At 36.9% G+C, this 18,223-nt stretch overlaps 1 protein-coding gene across 1 annotated transcript in view; it reads right to left on the bottom strand.

Annotated features, from left to right (window-relative positions):
* Positions 1-18,223, bottom strand: part of MORC3 (MORC family CW-type zinc finger 3) — a 41,976-nt gene that overhangs the window by 11,870 nt on the left and 11,883 nt on the right. The window contains exons 3-12 of the mRNA XM_035017667.1: positions 17,290-17,422; positions 15,984-16,198; positions 15,040-15,187; positions 13,235-13,382; positions 10,681-10,809; positions 10,154-10,273; positions 7,491-7,588; positions 3,013-3,117; positions 1,106-1,228; positions 925-999 (exon numbers count right to left, since the gene is read on the bottom strand). Coding sequence (XP_034873558.1) covers positions 925-999; positions 1,106-1,228; positions 3,013-3,117; positions 7,491-7,588; positions 10,154-10,273; positions 10,681-10,809; positions 13,235-13,382; positions 15,040-15,187; positions 15,984-16,198; positions 17,290-17,422 — 1,294 coding nt within the window. The remainder of the gene's footprint in view (positions 1-924; positions 1,000-1,105; positions 1,229-3,012; positions 3,118-7,490; positions 7,589-10,153; positions 10,274-10,680; positions 10,810-13,234; positions 13,383-15,039; positions 15,188-15,983; positions 16,199-17,289; positions 17,423-18,223) is intronic.

Here is an 18,223-nt window from a genome sequence, read left to right as displayed (position 1 = left end):
TACTGAGTCACTCAGATATGTACCCTGAACTCTGCCTCAATTTCATTTGTAAGCCCTCAGGTGGGAAATACTTTCTGCCTCTTACCTCAGTAATGCCCAATGTCTGCCTTAAGCCTTCCACCCTCACCGGCATTATTCTCAGACCTCTGAGCTGGAACATCACACAAAGGCTTCTAACTGGTCTCTTTACTCACAGTCCTGCTGCTGCATTTATCTTCAAAAACCGTGCACTCTAAATCAAAACCACCGGGAAGTTCTGCATGCACTCAGCCTGTGTGTGTGGACAGTGGCCTACAGTTCACCAGGGCTGACTGTCCTCCATTACCCAGCTTCTCCCTCCCTCCTTTTCCATCATGCCCATTCACGTATTTGCTCTAAAGCTGAACAAATCAGTTTCCCATACATTTGCATCTAACCCATCCTTCAAGGCCTATTACACAAATACCCTTCATGAATTTTCCCGATCCAGATTTCCCTTCCCATCCCCAGCCAGAAGTCCTCTCTCCTTATGGGCTTCCCAACAGGACTGGATCCTGCCTTCTACAGTACTCATCAACTTCTCATTGATAATGCACATATCTCACCTTCCCTGCTAAGACTATAAACTCGTATCAGGCATTACTCATTTATGATTCACCTATGTGTGGCCCCCAAAAACAAACTATTCTGTATGCAAACTATCTTGTAGATAATAGGATAAATAGCAAGTGAAAAAAGAGCAGACATCCACAGTATAAAGTTAAAACAACAACAACAAAAAAAGCAGCTGGCATTATGCATCCACATCAAAATCTTTTCTGGGGTCATAATCTTTTCTGGGTTGTACTAGCTTGATCTTGGAGAAGCATCCAATTAATGCTGCACACCCACCACTATTAATAATTTGAGCATTATTTCCCCACCAAACATTAATACAATACTCACTTCTTTTTGTAGGTTTTTTCGTAAGTAGGATGCACCAAATCCTCATCTTCAGGTTCTTCTGGAACATCACAATTTCTAGTCAGAAAAATCACATGGGAATAACACGTCACCAGCGCCTATTCATACATCTTGAACAGTACTTTCTGCCTTTCCAAAAAGGGTACTACCAACTATATGGTACCTGAACTGTGGGTCAGGGTTATTGGAGCAATACCATTTTTCTGGAAGTTGATCTATCCCATCTGGTAATTTTCGCCACTTTAGACAGGAATCACATTGAACCCATGTCTGATCAGGACGTTTCCTGTAACAAAACAACATAATATTAGTATGAAAATACGGATGCAAAGTACACTTCATTAGATCCTCTACATCATTTCTACCACAAAATGCCTTTATTATTTAATTCTGTTCCTGAAATGCCTGCGACATAATTATTGTTGTACAGCAAGTTAAATTTTTAAAAACAATTTTGGTTACCTTCAAAAGGTTAAAGCTAACAGGCCAATTTAAACAGAGACTTAAGTATGTCTTGTTTAATAGCATACTACTCAATTTGTTCTCTGGTAATAAAAATTCAAACTTAAGATTCCAAACGCCTTGCTCTGAAATTTATATTATGTTAGCATTTGCAATGTCCAATCTAGTATATTTATTAGCTCAAGTACAGAAAATAGACAAGCTGTTATTACTATAACTTAAGCATTTTTAATAATTCTATTACATTTTAGCCTCTACCATAAGCGTATCTCTGAATATCTAAAATTTGTATATTCTTTTAGTTTATAAAATGCTTAGTTTTATCATTTGAAAATTACAATGATCCTATGAAGAATTTAGGTATTCATTTAACATTTCACTTAACAATTATTAACAATTCACTGAACATATGAATAATGCCAATAACTTTTTATATCTAAATTTTTAAAAATGCATTTGCATAGTTACATAAACTTGAAACAATCCATAAATTTGTTTATTTTTAGAGAGGGGGGAGGAGCAGAAGGAGAGGGAACAAGAGAATCCCAAGCGGGCTCCATACCCAGTGCAGAGCATGACGCAGGGTTCTGTCTCACCACCCTGAGATCATGACCTAAGCCGAAATCAAGAGTTGGAGGGTCAAAGTCGGATGTGCTCCAGAAATTCATGAAGTAAATACAAACCCCTTGTTTCAGGAGCTTACCACTGTTCATTTTTTTAAACCCTGGCAGAATTTTCTATGCTTGCAGAATTATGCATGTGTATATAGACACTTTAAAAAAATAAAGTGGGAAATTAATACATTGAACTGCATTTTTTTTTTTTTTAAGATTTTATTTATTTGACAGAGACACAGTGAGAAAGGGAACACAAGCAGGGGGAATGGGAGAGGGAGAAGCAGGCTTCCCGTGGAGCAGGGAGCCCGACGTGGGGCTTGATCCCAGGACCCTGGGATCATGACCCAAGCCGAAAGCAGACGCTTAACAACTGAGCCACCCAGGCACCCCTGAATTGCATCTTTTCTGTTCCTCATTATACATCTTGGTCATCTTTCCATCAGTACAGTTATTATTCATTCATTCACAGAATTGGTTCTGTGTGCTATCCTGTTACTGAATGCTTGTTAGGCATAGTTTTTAAATCTTGTAACTCTGGGAGGTGCTACTAATGTTCCCATTTTACAAGTAAAAAAAAAAAAAAGGAAGCTTATAAAAGGCCAAGTAACATGTTCAATGTCACATCATTATTTAAGCAGAACTAAAATCTAAATTCAGGTCTGGCTTTAGACTCATGATCCTATTACACAAGACCAGAGTTTTTCAAACTATAAGATACAACCCATTAGTGGATCAATTTAATGGGTCGACTTACATTTTTTAAAAGAAATAAGTATCAGCATGCAATGAATGTATGGATAAATACTGCTTCATGAATCTTTTGTGTGTATGTATAAATGTATACATTCACTGACTCATTTCATGGTGTGCTCATTGGAGTTGTACAATTTACTTCTTCCTCTGGCTTAGTTCAAAGTTTGTGTACCATCCCTATACGCTCCAACATCACATCTTGATATTAGAGTGGGTTGATATTTTTTATTGTACTTACTGAATATCTTCAACTGGCAAATTTAGAGGATATTCTGCATTTTTCTTCACTTTCATTTCATTCCAGTAATCATTCAGCTTTTCTCCTAACGCTGCTATTGTCAGCCTAAAAAAGCAAATCAAAATCAGTTTAAGAAAAAAAAAGATAAAGCTTAAATCTTTGTCAAACACAGAAAAAGCACAAGCGACTTAGTAAGGATCATGTGGACACTATAGGGGAGGGGAGGTTGATGACTCCCAAAGGTACAGTTAGTAAAGAATGCTCTAATGGCAATTTTCTACAAGGACACTTTTAAGTTCCCAGAACAGAGCCAGGATCATCTTTGAAGATACAAATAGTAATATTTTGTGTCCTCTGTTGAGAAAGTATGTTGCAGACCAATTAGTGGGAGTACCACAGGCTCTCTGAATTCCAACCCCAACCGATAAATTTATAAGCTTCAATTCATATTAGAACTCAAACTTTTTTTTAAAGATTTTATTTATTTATTTGACAGAGAGAGAGAGATAGCGAGAGCAGGAACACAAGCAGGGGGAGTGGGAGAGGGAGAAGCAGGCTTCCTGCCGAGCAGGGAGCCCCATGTGGGGCTCGATCCCAGGACCCTGGGATCATGACCTGAGCTGAAGGCAGACGCTTAACGACTGAGCCACCCAGGCGCCCCTAGAACTCAAACTTTAAGTTTATAAAAGTATGCTATCATCACCAGCAAGTATATTTCAAAATAGCTTCTGTCCCACAGTTAAGACTGTCACTTCTTCCCCAATAAGATATTAGTAAAAATCAAACCAGTGGGATTTAAGGCCACACTTAAGTAATCATCTGAGTTAAGCACCAACTTTGCCAGAACTATGCACACACAAGGTACAGTCAGTGTAACATTCTAAATTTAAAATAAGGCTTTCAAATGTCAAGACTTCAAATTCTACACTGGCAGATTAATCAGACATTTCTATCCACACCCATTATCTCCCACTAATTTTTTCTCCATTACCACATAACATATAACATGTAAGTGTCCAAATGAGAATGAATCTTCCTTCCCAAACATATCCTCCCTGCATTTCACTTTTTCACGTCTTCTTCATCTCTTCCTCTCATCACCACTATTCCTCAGTCCAAGAGACTGCACCCATTTGTGTTGAGAATATGCTGAGGAATGAAACTGCAGGGTCATAGGCGTGGGCACTGATGTTTGGTTTTACTTGATAATCTAATAGTTCTCAAAACTGATCGATTTTCATACCCACCAGCCACGTGCAAGGGCTCCAAATGCTCTACATCTTGCCAACATTCTCTGTCTTACTCATTTTAAATAACTTTTCCATTTTGCCCATTATGATCAATACTTTTTGCACCTTGTTTTAAAAACTTGCTTAACTAAAGGTTTTTAAAATATTCTTGTTCTCATTTTCTGTTTTTGTCTTTCTTATTTAGGTCTAAAATCCATCTGGCATCGATTTTTTGCTTCCTTTGAGGTAGGAGTCATATTGTATGGTTAATCATATTAACCATACAAATAGCCAACTGATCCAGCATTTTTGGAAAGATGATCATTTTCCCACTATAACATGATGTAATCTTTGTCAAAAATCAGGTCACCAAACATATAAAAAGTGGGGGGTTATTTCTGGCTTCTCTATTTCAACAGACTGCTTATCCTTTAATTAATACCACACTTAGTTACCGTAGCTTTACAAGTGTTGGTATTTAGTAGGTTAAGTTTTCTTGCTTTGTTGTTCTTTAATGATTGTCTTAACTATCTTGGGTCTTCTGACTTTCCACATAAAGTTTAGAATAAGCCTATTAATAATATCAACACCCAAACTGGCAAGGATTTTTTTAAAAAACTGCAATTGTATTTAATTGGAGAAGAACTGACATTTTATAATATACAGCCTTCCAATTCTTGAACCTGGTTTGCCTACTTATTCGGGGCTTAAATTTCACTCCACAATATTTCATAGTTTTCAGTGTATATGCTGCATATTTTATTTACTCCAGAGTACTTGATTTTTTTTTAAACTTTTCATGAATTTTTTTTAATTTCATGTTCTAGTTTTTAGTTGTTGGTAAACAGAAATACAATTGATTTCTGAATACTTCTTATCCAGCAACCCTAGAATATATATCATTTAATTTATTCCTTTATTAATTCTAAATTTGCATATTATTCTGGACTTACTATATACTTAATACTATCTTGTACAGAAAAGTTTTATTTCTTCCTTTTCACCCTTATAACTTTTACTTCCTTTTCTTTCCTTATTATACTGATTATTTCCTCAAGAACAATGGTGGATAGCAGGAATCTTTATCTCATTTTCACTGTTAAGGGGAAAGCTATTAATAATTCACCATTAGGAATGATGCTTGGTGTTTCTGTAAATGCTCTGTATTGCTAATATGCCCTTCTATTAATGATTTTGTAAGTGTTCCCTTTTTTCCCCTAAATTACAAATGGGCGGGGTGCCTAGGTTGCTCAAGACTTTGGCTCAGGTCACTGTCTCAGGGTCGAAGGACCAAGCCCCACGCCCAGCATGGAGCCTGCTTCAGCTTCTCTCTCTCCCTCTCCCTCTGTCCCACCCTACCCCCACACCCTGCCTCCGCCCCACTCGCTTGTGCAGGTGTTTTCTCTCAAATAAAAAAAAAAAATTACAAATGGGACTTGCAATTTATCAAGTGCTTTTTCTGTACCGATGAACTACATTGATTTTTGAATATTAAAATCACGTCATCTTGCAATATAAATCCAATTGGTTTTAATGTATTATCCTTTTTGCATATCACTAGAGGGTATTTGCTATTATTTTATTACAATTTTTATATTTTGATCATGAGAGACATAAATCCCTTTCTTGTAATGTATTCACATGTTCACTACCAAAATTACATGCCCTCATAAAATCTTAAAGATTGTGTAAGACTGGTGCTACTTCCTTCTTAAATGTTTGAATTTAATATGTGGAAAGTTTTCTAAAAATTGACTCAATTATAAAGGAATGTGCCATATCATCTAAGACGGTAAAAAACCGTTCATGCTATTCCTTTGATGTTTTTGCATCTGTCTCCTTTTTGTTTCTGATAGTGATGATTTGTTTTCTCCTTTCTTTCCCCTTTTATTGCCCCTTTACTAATCTTATCAAAGAACAAACTGGGCTTTTTGATTTTTTCAGTTATGAACTTATTGTCTCTCAGCTCCACACCCAGTCTTCTTTGCTCAGTTTTGTGATTCTGAAGCTTGATCACGTAAACATTTATCCTTTGGCAGCCTGAGGAATGCTGAACTGGATTAACAGGTCAATGAAACCGCTAGGTGAGAGAAGACATGTGTGCCTCAGGTTCTGGTATATATTATTATTATTTGTCTGGAGCCCAGTGGCCCCCAGGAGCTCCATCTGTGCTCTCTACCCATGCTCTGCTCTCCAGCAGCCTACAACCTCCAGCAAGAGACCAGTTCCAGTGTGCCCACATCCTTGGGCAAAAACAGGTCTCCTCTACAGAACAGCTCCAGCCCACCCACAGCCTCTGGCAACAGCAGGTCACATCTACAGACCAGCACTGGCCAGGCCTTCTTTTTCTGGCAAGAAACTTGCAGGTAGCTTGTTCCTATGTTTGTCATGACTGCTACAAGATCTGAATCTCTGACTTTAGGGGCAGGGGGTCCTCTCCTAGTTCCTAGTCCTCTTTTTCAACCTTGAGGGAATGTTAGTCTTTTATATCTGCTAGTTCTAGGAACCTTCTCTTTTACCCCTTCTAGTAATCACCCTCTACTATCCTAGTTAATAATTCCTTATATTAAATTATCCCTGTTCAACTAACAGGAGTAGCCTCTGCCTCAGGAGTGAACTCTTGAGTATATACTGATTTTCTGTATTATATGTGATATCTAATTCATTGATTTGCTCTTACATTTATTATTTATTCTACTTTATTTGTTCTTTATTTGAAAAAAGGGCCTATGACATTATTTTTGTCTTTATCACCAATGTTCACATGCATTTGCATTATGTGCTCATTAAGGAAAGTGTGCCTCCTAAATCTACAAGTGAAACTGATGGTCATATTCATTCTGTGACTTCTAACCACTCTTAAAAGATCGGAGTATTTCTGTCTAATGTACACAGGACTAAATTACCTTCAAGTTCCCATCTAATAAGAACAAAGTTTCAGGATATTACACAGTAAATATTGACACCAAGAAAGCAGAAATATCCTCTATTTTTACTATAAATCTCAGAAATACTTCATCAATAAAGACAGGGAAGAACGAATTTCTACCGGTAATGGAGTAAAATATAATTCCTAGGTTGGGAGAAGATGGCTAAATGTGTTTTCTATGCAAGCCTCTCATCTACCAATTTTCTTAAAATTCTGTAATATAAAAACATCCACAAGACAGAAAAAAAATTCAGTTTAGGAAAAGAGATGAAAGTATTTCCAAAATAAACTGTAAAAAGTAACTTCAATAGGTAACATACCTGTACTCATTAGTATAGTCAAAATCTTGTTTATTATGAGTTGGCTTTAGGAAATTACACTCTATAATTCCCACTACTCCAACACCCATATTGTTTGCCTGAAAAAGAAAATGAAATCAGTGTTTCAAGCATAAGACATGATGCTCAAAATAATTACCCTTCCACAAAGATTTATAATTTATATGAACCATTTTCCTACATTTTATGTCATGATTCTTATGAAATTTAGATTGAAAAATAGTGTCTGGGGGCGCCTGGGTGGTTCAGTCATTAAGCGTCTGCCTTCGGCTCAGGGTCTTGGGATTGAGCCCCGCATCGGGCTCCTGCTCAGCAGGAAGCCTGCTTCTCCCTCTCCCACTCCCCCTGCTTGTGTTCCCTGTCTCGCTGTCTCTCTGTCAAATAAGAAAGAAAAGAAAAAAAAGAAAAGAAAAGAAAAGAAAGAAAGAAAAATAGTGTCTGGTAGGTATATTTTACTTTTCTAGAAGTTAATTCCTAAATATATTAGAGCCTTCCTCCAAAACCACTTCCACTGTTGTCAAATACCCATTTAGACAAGTATTATCATCCCCACTTTTATACAAAAGAAAAAAGACCACCTCTACTGGGATACATTTCTTAGATAGTAGAAACCACAACTACCTCCTTTCTATATCCACAGTATCTAGCAAAGACCTTAGCAATGATATTCCAAAAGTTTGCTAGATAAAAATTAAAATCATTTATCCAAAGTTACACATCCAGTTGCTAATGGTGATTAAGTAAAAACCCAGGCCAGTTGAATTCACGTTATTTTTAAAACGCTGCTAGCTAAAATATTCAAATCAAAGTATAGGAGTCATATATTCTGATTATATGTGATTAACAAGTGTATTCTGTTCACAATTACAGCTGAGTCTACAAAAGGAAAAAGTGAAAGAAAAGTGAAAATTTTCAAAAATACAGATGAAACCATGCAGATTTAATCGTAATCCCACACTATTAAAAACCATCAGTGGTTTCTCATCTCAAACCATTAATAAACCACAATACCCTTCAATTTGTAGTTCCTGTTCACTTTCTTTCCGGCCTCATCTTCTTATCTCTCTTCCATCACTCTCCTGACTTAGTTGCATATGCCCCAAGCAGTTAGCTACTCCCTTAATGAAGCCTCTTTCCCCTCCTTTGCAGAGATTTTTCTCTGCCTGGAAAACCCTTGCCAGACTTTTCAACACAGTAACATCAACTGAGACTCATCTCAATCACCACTTTTCTCCAAGAAGCTTTTTCTGATTCTTCCAACTTGTACCACATTTTCCCCTCACCAGAGCTCTGAGAGCATGCTCTGTATCTTATCATCTTCTTATTCTGAGCATCAAGCACGGCAAATCATACCAGGTATCTGACACTTATTTAGTAACTGTTTATTGAATCCACAGAATGCAAATACTATGCCCAGTCCATCACCTGGTAAAGAAAAACAATGTAAGAGTTGGCTATAAAAGCCTATTTCTAACAAGGTCAACCTTAGCCAGAAATTATACACAATGCAAATTTAACTTGGTTGGAAAAATGGGCTGTGTATCTTAAGTCAGATTCATAAATGATTAAGAAAAAAAATATTTTACATTCTGTTGCAGATACATTGCTTCTTTTGAATCCCAAAGCAGTTGAGAAACAAGGCTTAATACCAAAAATGCATTTCTAATTTTACCAGTGAAATTCCCTGTAACTTTAATTATAGAATATTTCTGATGAAAATTACTAGTCCAATTATAAATGAAAATTAGCACTTTAAATAAAAGTTATTGACACCTCATACCATGGTTGCCAGATTTCTGTATTTAGTGGTTCTGAAATTAGTGGTTACCAAAAAGAATCCAACAAAGTTTGCTTACTTTTGCGAAAATGCTATATTCTGGGTCATGTAACAGAGTTACAACCCCTGTTGAGCAATATTCAAGATAAACCCACACTATTATACTGTGTAGAGCTCACACCATTCTACAAAGAACTTAGAATGAAACAAGATGAATAGAAAATGAAAACCATAAACTTGGAAAACAAGATATGCCTAGACTTAATACCTTTAACAAACTTCATTTTCAGAATTTATCACTGAATTCTTAACACATATACTCCAAAAAAACCTTTCTGTGAAAACATGTAAAGGATGAACAGACTAGCATAGTGGGCAATGTGCATCATCCTAAATTGAATTCTACAACAATGGAAGTGGTTTAGGAGGAAGGCTCCAATATATTTACAAATTAACTCCAAAGAAGTAAATCACCTGTATGATCCTGTTTTTCTGGCTAATAAGTCAGGACTAAATAAAACTAACCAATTTCATCTCAAAAATAATCAGGGATCCATATCCAAATACAGTCAAAAGATCTGCATCTGGATCTAAGAACCATACTCATTTTAAGTCTAGGGCAAGTTACTTAACTTCTTAGCCCCCATTTCCTCATCTGTAAAACAGAGATAAAATATTCTGTCCCCCTCATAAGATTATTTGGACCAAGCGGGAAATTAATATAAAAGTATTTTAAGTTCAAGTGCCATACCAACATTATTAAACACACTGACATTTAAAAGTCATTAAGCAAAGCATATTTCACATTTGACCCAATAAGATACTTTAACTTTTTATAAAAGATAGAGATTTCAGATATAAAGCTTACCCTTAACTGACATCCAACTTTTTCATAAGCTTTGATGAGTCTATTTCTGTGATACATCATTATCCCATAATGGTCTTTATTTCTGCAGTTGAATCCAAAAGTAATTCTCACCGTTTTAGTCTTAAATGTTAAGGAAAATTCTGAACACACCACCTCACTCCCCCCAAATCATCCTTTCCAAGTCATTTTTTAATGAATCCAAAAGTGTAAAGAAAAAGGCAAAGTTGGAGAGGATTAGACTCCATATCAGGATAGGAGAAAGGGGGGAAGAGAAATACACTTTATAAATGTATCTTTATACAGCATCGTAAAAAGGAAAATAAAGGACACCCGGGTGGCTCAGTCAGTTAAGTGTCTGCCTTCAGCTCAGGTCATGATCCCAGGGTCCTGGGATCAAGTCCTACATTGGGCTCCTTGCTCAGCAGGGAACTGCTTCTCCCTCTGCCTGTCGCTCCTCCTGTTCGTGCCCTCCCTCCCTCCTTCCTCCCACCCCCGACAAATAAGTAATTAAAAAAAAAAAAGGATACTAAAAATTTGGGTCGATAAACATCACGTTCGATGTAGGCAAGACTCTTTGAAACCAGCTGTGTCTTCACTTTCTGTCCACGTAAGATGATCTGCATTCTTGGCTTTAGGTATAATATACTACAGTAAGCCTGCAAAGACACACAACAATATCTGTCCTTTCCAAATAATTACCTACACATTTGTTCAACATTACTGATATGTGTATTTAAAAAGAAACCTACCACTTTGCTTTGATAAAGGACCCATGAACTCTTCAACAATATAGACTATAAAGCTGTTATTAGTATTTGATTGCTTTTCTTTAAAAATATACTCAATAGGGGCGCCTGGGTGGCTGAGTCGTTAAGCATCTGCCTTCGGCTCAGGTCATAGTCCCAGGGTCCTGGGATGGAGCCCCGCATCAAGCTCCCTGCTCAGCGGGAAGCCTGCTTCTCCCTCTCTCACTCCCCCTGCTTGTGTTCCCTCTCTTGCTATGTCTCTGTCAAATAAATAAAATCTTTACAAAAAAAAAATATATATATACTCAATATACTATAGCCTGAAAAATGGTTTGCAGAAAACAATCTATTGACCTATATGAATATTATGTTATATTACAAATAAAACATTTTAAAGTTATAAAACAGCATATGTGATATTTCATTTTAATTTTTAAAAAATGTACATATGTACAAAAAAGGATTGTATTTCTGACTCTTTGTCAAGTATATATATTACTATTGCATTTTAAAAGTAATGATAAATTTTATTTAGGCAAAAATAACAAGCAAAATCTAATATAGACAGAAAGGCCTGTTGTACACCTGAAAAGGAAAATATCATAAATACAGTAGACAAGCTTAGTATTTTTTAAAAATTGAACTGTAACAATCAGCACTAATCTAAATGTATTTTCAATTCTTAATGTATGAAAATATAGATACTGGAACGCCTGGGGGCTTAGTCAATTAAGCGGCCAACTCTTGATTTTGGCTCAGGTCATGATCTCAGGGTCCTGGGATTGAGGCCTGCATAGGCCCTGCACTCAACGGGGAGTCTGCTTGAGATTCTCTCTTTCTCTCTGTCTCCCTCTGCCCATCCCCCTGCTCACACATGCACTCTCTCTCTCACAAATAAATAAATACATCTTAAAAAAAAAGAAAAAAAGAAAGTTGAAATACTTTACAATCTTTTTTTTTTTTTAAGATTTTATTTATTTGACGGGGTGGGGAGAGAGAGAGAGAGCACAAGCAGGGGGAACAGCAGGCAGAGGGAGAAGCAGGCTCCCTGCTGAGCAAGGAGCCCAATGCTGGACTCAATCCCAGGACACTGGGATCATGACCCGAGCTGAAGGCAGACGCTTAACGACTGAGCCACCCAGGCGCCCCAACACTTTACAATCTTGACTGAAGTCCATATTCTAAAACATGTTAAAAAATAAATATGCTGTTCTATGCCTGCCTCTAAGCCATCATATATCGCTAAAGAAATGAATTGAATAACACAGGACAGATGAAGATTCAACACAAAATTTGAACATTTCTCTTTATTTCCTGATTACTGATTTCAAAATTAGTGTTTGTCATTTATAAAATTTATTAACAATATTTAAAACATTTTACTTCATGGTACACTAAATCCACACCACCTGCTGGGCCTGCCTCTGGACCTGTTTCATAATTGAGCAACATTTTCTTAACAACTAGGACATACTTCAATAACGTTTTGGGGTATATAACTGCTAGGGTATCAGAAAGTTGTAAATGTGTAAATGTCACATGTATCCTCAACTTGGGGTAATGGAATCATCTTAGCACAAAAAAATAAAGGGAAGGTAGTATTATATGTCTTATAGTGACTAAGAGACAATATTCTTATCATATCAACATTTTAAACAGTATTAATTTCAATCTCAAAAACACTTATTATAAAAGGTCAAATGTCACAGATATTTATCACAAAACTGTATTAATGTGTATGATCTGTAGTTATATTTGCTTTAGGATGCAAATTAAGGTGTTCTAGAATATTTTAAACTAAAAAAGAGAGACATCGAACTTCGTGTTTTTGCCTGGATTAATCAATATGGCTATTACAGGACATACTGATTCTAGAATTACTAATGCAAATAATCTAACCACCCAGTGAAAGAACTACAAGTGTTGTTAGACCTGATGACTTTACAATTATAAAACTTTTCTGAACAGGGGTGCCTGGGTGGCTCAGTCACTGGGCGTCTGACTTCGGCTCAGGTCATGATCCCAGGGTCCTGGGATCGAGCCCGGCATCGGGCTCTCTACTCAGCAGGTAGCCTGTTTCTCCCTCTCCGACTCCCCCTGCTTGTGTTCCCTCTCTCGCTGTGTCTCTCTGTCAAGTAAATAAATAAAATCTTTAAAAAAAACAAAAACAAAAAAACCTTTTCTGACAGTGTGCTCATGAAAAGTGAAATAAATTGGTTCCTGTCTGAGATACTTTTACTTAGAGATCACTGACAGCATTTATAACACAAGTGGATAACATAATTTCCATTATTTGATGATTATCTCATGTCCAGAAAGAGAGCTGAATACATACCCTCAGGGAATAGTCACTCTCAGGAGCAATTTGGTCCATTCTCTCTTGCTTCTTGTACCCTTTCTTCCCTGTTGTCTCATCTAAATCTTCAGGAATTCTGATGTCATATTTATCCTTATCAAAATCAAACTCTGTTGCATTTTTGTAGCTATAAAAACAATTTTTTGAAAGAGCTAAATTTTAACTTCACAGCAAGATAAGCAAATACACTTAATTAACAAAACAAAACACCTACCCGTCCTGGTTGGGGGGCGAGGGGGGAGACGAAAGCAAGGGAAAAACAAAAGAAAAGGAATCCAGGAAGATGCAGAAAAACTGTATACATTCACACACTGCTGGCAGGAAGTCAAATGGTAGAGCCGCTCTGAAAAACATTCTGGCAGTTTCTTAAAAAACGGAACAGGCAACTACCATAGGACCTAGCAATTATACTCTTGGGTATTTATCTTAGAAAAAGAAAGACTATGGGGCGCCTGGGTGGCTCAGTCGTTAAGCGTCTGCCTTCGGCTCAGGTCATGATCCCAGAGTCCTGGGATCGAGCCCCACATCGGGCTCCCTGCTCGGCGGGAAGCCTGCTTCTCCCTCTCTCACTCCTCCTGCTTGTGTTCCCTCTCTAGCTGTCTCTCTCTCTGTCAAATAAATAAAAAATCTTAAAAAAAAAAAAAAAGAAAAAGAAAGACTATATTTCCACAAAAACCTGTACACAAATGTTCACAGCTTTATTTGCAATAACTCAAAATGATAAAAATCCAGATGTGCTTTAACTGGTGAATAGTTAAACACACGATGGTCCAACCATACACTACTACTCAGCAAGGACAAGGAAGCAAACTACTGACACACACACAGGAACCCAGAGGAATCTCCAGAGAAATATAATGAAAAAAGCCAATCCCAAAACCTTTCACACTATGGGATTCTTTCTATTCATATAACATTCTTAAAATGATGAAGTTACAGAAATGGAGAACATGTTAGAGGTTGTCAGGGATTAAGGAGGGAGGGGGTGTGGATATAAAAGGCCAACATGAGGGATCGCGGTTGATGAAAACATCTGTCTCTTGACTCTATCAATGTCGATATCAACACTACTGTACTACAGTTTTGCAAGATGCTGCCACTGGGGGAAACTGGATAAAGAGTACATGAGATTTGTGCACACAAATCTACAGGTATCTCAAAATAAAAAGTGTAAATTTAAAAAAGGGGAGTGAGAATGGGTGGGGCTTGACAGCAAAACAAGGAAAAAAGGGAATATAAATCAAAGTATTTTAGGCTTACCACTCAATTTGTGCTTTATTCCTATCATTCTGTGTGTCTAAATATCTCAACATTATACATTCATCCTAAGTTTTAAAAAAACCGTATTTGCAAATGATTTTATCCTCACAAGGATAAAGGACTACAATCTTTAGCAATACAGAGGTCTCATCTACATTACTTTTCTCACCAGTTGTTAAATTATGCTTGGCTTTAAGTAACTGACAAAGATTTCTCTTCCTAACTTACACAAGTAGGGCTTATTATTTGAGGAGAGGTAGAATAACAGAAAGTGAGAACTGAGCTCTATGGTTACTCAATGGCAGGGCTAGGAAATTGTTTTAATAATATGAAATTATCTCAAATTGAAGCCAAAGTGGCCTCAATAAAACACTCTTGGAAAAGACAAATCGTTACCTATGCCAAAAAATGAGTACCTTCCAACATTTCTACTCCGTGTGACAACGGATAAATGTAATAAAACCATTCCTGCACAAGCAATTTCCTTTCCAAATGAGAAACCGTTCACTGAGTTCCACATTTACCTTCTAAGGTTCCAAATGATGATCCTCGTCCCCTTCTTACCCATGATAGCATCAAGTTCTGCCAGTAACTTCTGTTCCGTAGAAAACAGAGAATGTTCCAGAATTGCTGCAAGGCTTGCTTTTGATTCTGATAAATTGATCATCTGTCGTATATCTTAAGTTAAAGACTTAGACCAACAACATATTTTTCACAATTGCAATATGGAGACTCAAACAGTAACAGTAACAGATAACTATTTCCTAAATTAATTTCTAAGTTTTAAAACTGTAGTTTGATTTCAGATGAACACCAAGGAAGATGAAGTATGAGCAAGTTTATTATGATTCCTAGCTAATTTAATGGTTCCTAATATCTGAATGTGTTTATACACAAAATGTGTTTATACACAGAAGACATTCTCCTAAAGATACCTTGCTTTTCATGGGCTTAGGGGAAATTTCAAGGCAAACCACACATCATATTAGGCATAACACAACTGAAATAAAGGGGAGAGCTACAGGAAGCTGAACACAGAATGCAACACTCTTGGAAAAGACAAATCGTTACCTATGCCAAAAAATGAGTACCTTCCAACATATTTCTACTCCGTGTGACAATGGATAAATGTAATAAAACCATTCCTGCACAAGCAATTTCCTTTCCAAATGAGAAACCATTCACTGAGTTCCACATTTACCTTCTAAGGTTCCAAATGATGATCCTCGTCCCCTTCTTACCCATGATGGCATCAAGTTCTGCTTAAGGGTTTCCATGGCATAATTCCAACAGAAGAGAGAAAGAGACAAAGGCTTAGCCTCAGATGTAAGAGGCAATGGGTAGGAACAACAGCTATCACAGAAACTTTGATTAAAAAACGAGAATCTGGAGAAGGGCAAGAGGAGGGAAGGGTTCAGAGTATTTCTTCAGTTTCTCCATAGTTTCTATTTCAAAATCAAAAGGATATGGTGTTTGTTGAACGCCACTATTGGGACAACAACATGTTCTGCTTTTATGACTTCCAAGTAGGTCTGAGATAAGAAGCCCACACTCATGCTTTCTCCATTTTTGGTAAACACGATTGCATCTTTACCCAAACGCATAGAACCTGACTTAAAGCCATTCCCATACAATCCAACTGGGACATGACCATTCATGGTGACTTTGTCACTGAAGCCAAAGCTAAAAAGGAAAAAAAAAAATTTTTTTAAATAAATATGTATAATCTTCATTTTTTTTAAATTCAAAAATTATAAAGTAAAAAGCCTGGGTATAAACGTTAGCCTCATCCTCTAGTTGCATAATCTTAGGCAAACTACTTTTAATCTATTTTGACGTTTTTCCCCATCTCCAAAATGAAAACTAAATCTGCATTGTAGGGTGTATGAATTACACACTAAAACAGGAGCTCATTGCCTAGCACATCATGCCAAAATGACTGAGTTCTCATTTGGGCTCCTGTGACCCTTGAGATTTTACCCCATGATATTTCTTCTAAATGCAAACAACTCCCTTGATCTCAGCAAGCCTACTGTAGTATGATTACTAATGGCATCGACTAGAGTTTTTGGCAGAATAACAAGTATTTAAGGGACAGTAGAAAGGGCTCTGCTACCACATTTTCTCTATCCTCTATCTCTACTAGGTACTTTGGTTTCCTTTTCAGGCACATTTGGCTTCACACTGACATCCTATTCTGTGACCCTAGAGCCCAAGGCTTTATGACTATTTTATCTTGCTTCCTTCCTTTCCTTATCCTCAGAATCCCTTTAAAATGACTCCCCACCAAAAGTGGCGTTTTACTGGAAATACTGGTTAAAACTAATTAACACTGGAGTATAAATAACTGCTATCACTGCACTATAACTCTAAAGGAATGGTGGAATTTTGGATAAGTCAGACATGCGGGGGGTGAGAATAGCAGGGATTGTCTAATAATCAAATAGTAGTAGGAAATGATGGGAAGACTTAAGAGAACGGAGTGGGCTGTGGGTATAGCATATCATATTTAAAAAACAAAAAGTATGGGCAATAAGTAGGACACATGAAACCCCTGAACTGGGTAAAAGCAGTATTTTTAAGAAATGTGACACTTTTGGGGCGCCTGGGTGGCTCAATCGGTTAAGCGTCTGCCTTTGGCTCAGGTCACAACGAGCCCTGTGTCGGGCTGCTGAGCCCTTTCCCTCTGTCCTTCACCTTGCTCGGGCTCTCTCTCTCTCAAATAAATAAATAAAATTTTCAAAAAAAGAAAGAAATGTGACACTTTTACATACCTTAGCATTTTATGTAACTTATCTGAAGTCATACCATTCCCATTATCAGTGAATGTCAAGCATATATGGTCATTTATCACTGTTTTGTCAATCCATATCTGTTTAGCATTCACATCAGGATCGTAAGCATTATCTGGGAAACAGAAGTTTTGAGAAATTTTGATTTTTCATTTTAAAGAGCAATTAGTTCAGTACAATCCTTTAACAAGCAACATATTTTTTAAAAATTGAAATGTTTAGGAACTCCTAAAATTTGAAAACATGAAACTAAACTGTACCTTGCTATACATCATTCACTGATCATTACAGAATTAGCTCTTTCCAAAGCCCTCCATTTGTCACACTGGTACCCACTCTACTGAAAAAGTACAAATAATAAGAATGGCTGTACCAAAGAGATGAATGAGAGGTCTTCCTCTGCCCAAAGAACCGGCCTGGCTATCAAGAGAGGAACTGAGAGCTGAGTGTCATCTCGCACTACAAGCTGACACCGAGGGAATGCAATGCAGTTCCTGAATAACCAAGGAAGCAGTCATGTTTTCTGCTAAGCTGGATACACAGATGAAGGTCTACCTTCTACACGGTTCTTCAAATTGTGGCCCTTTCCAATCTAACCAAAGTTTCTGGTGGCTTTTACATTTCTATGATCTCTGTACAGATCCCCATTTAACACTCTTGTTTAGCTTCCTTGTTTGTCTCAGAATAAATAAGTAGGAAGGAATACATTTAAAAAAAAAAAAAAACACGAAAAAATTTTAAAAATGTCAACAGAAGCAGCAATAACATCAGCTTGTGAACTATCTAAGTTCTACCTGAATATCCTTAACTGACCAAAAATACTTGCTGAGGTATATTTTGAAGTCTTTATGACTAAACATAAATAATGGTTCTCAAACTATCCTTCCATAAGGCAGCCTAGAACTAAAATCATCTT

Source organism: Mirounga leonina, unplaced genomic scaffold (genome assembly GCF_011800145.1).
Source record: "Mirounga leonina isolate KUSES-001 unplaced genomic scaffold, KU_Mleo_1.0 Mir_172, whole genome shotgun sequence".
NCBI lineage: Eukaryota > Metazoa > Chordata > Mammalia > Carnivora > Phocidae > Mirounga > Mirounga leonina.
Note: the sequence above shows the minus strand (reverse complement) of the source record. Positions and strands in the feature narration are given on the sequence as shown.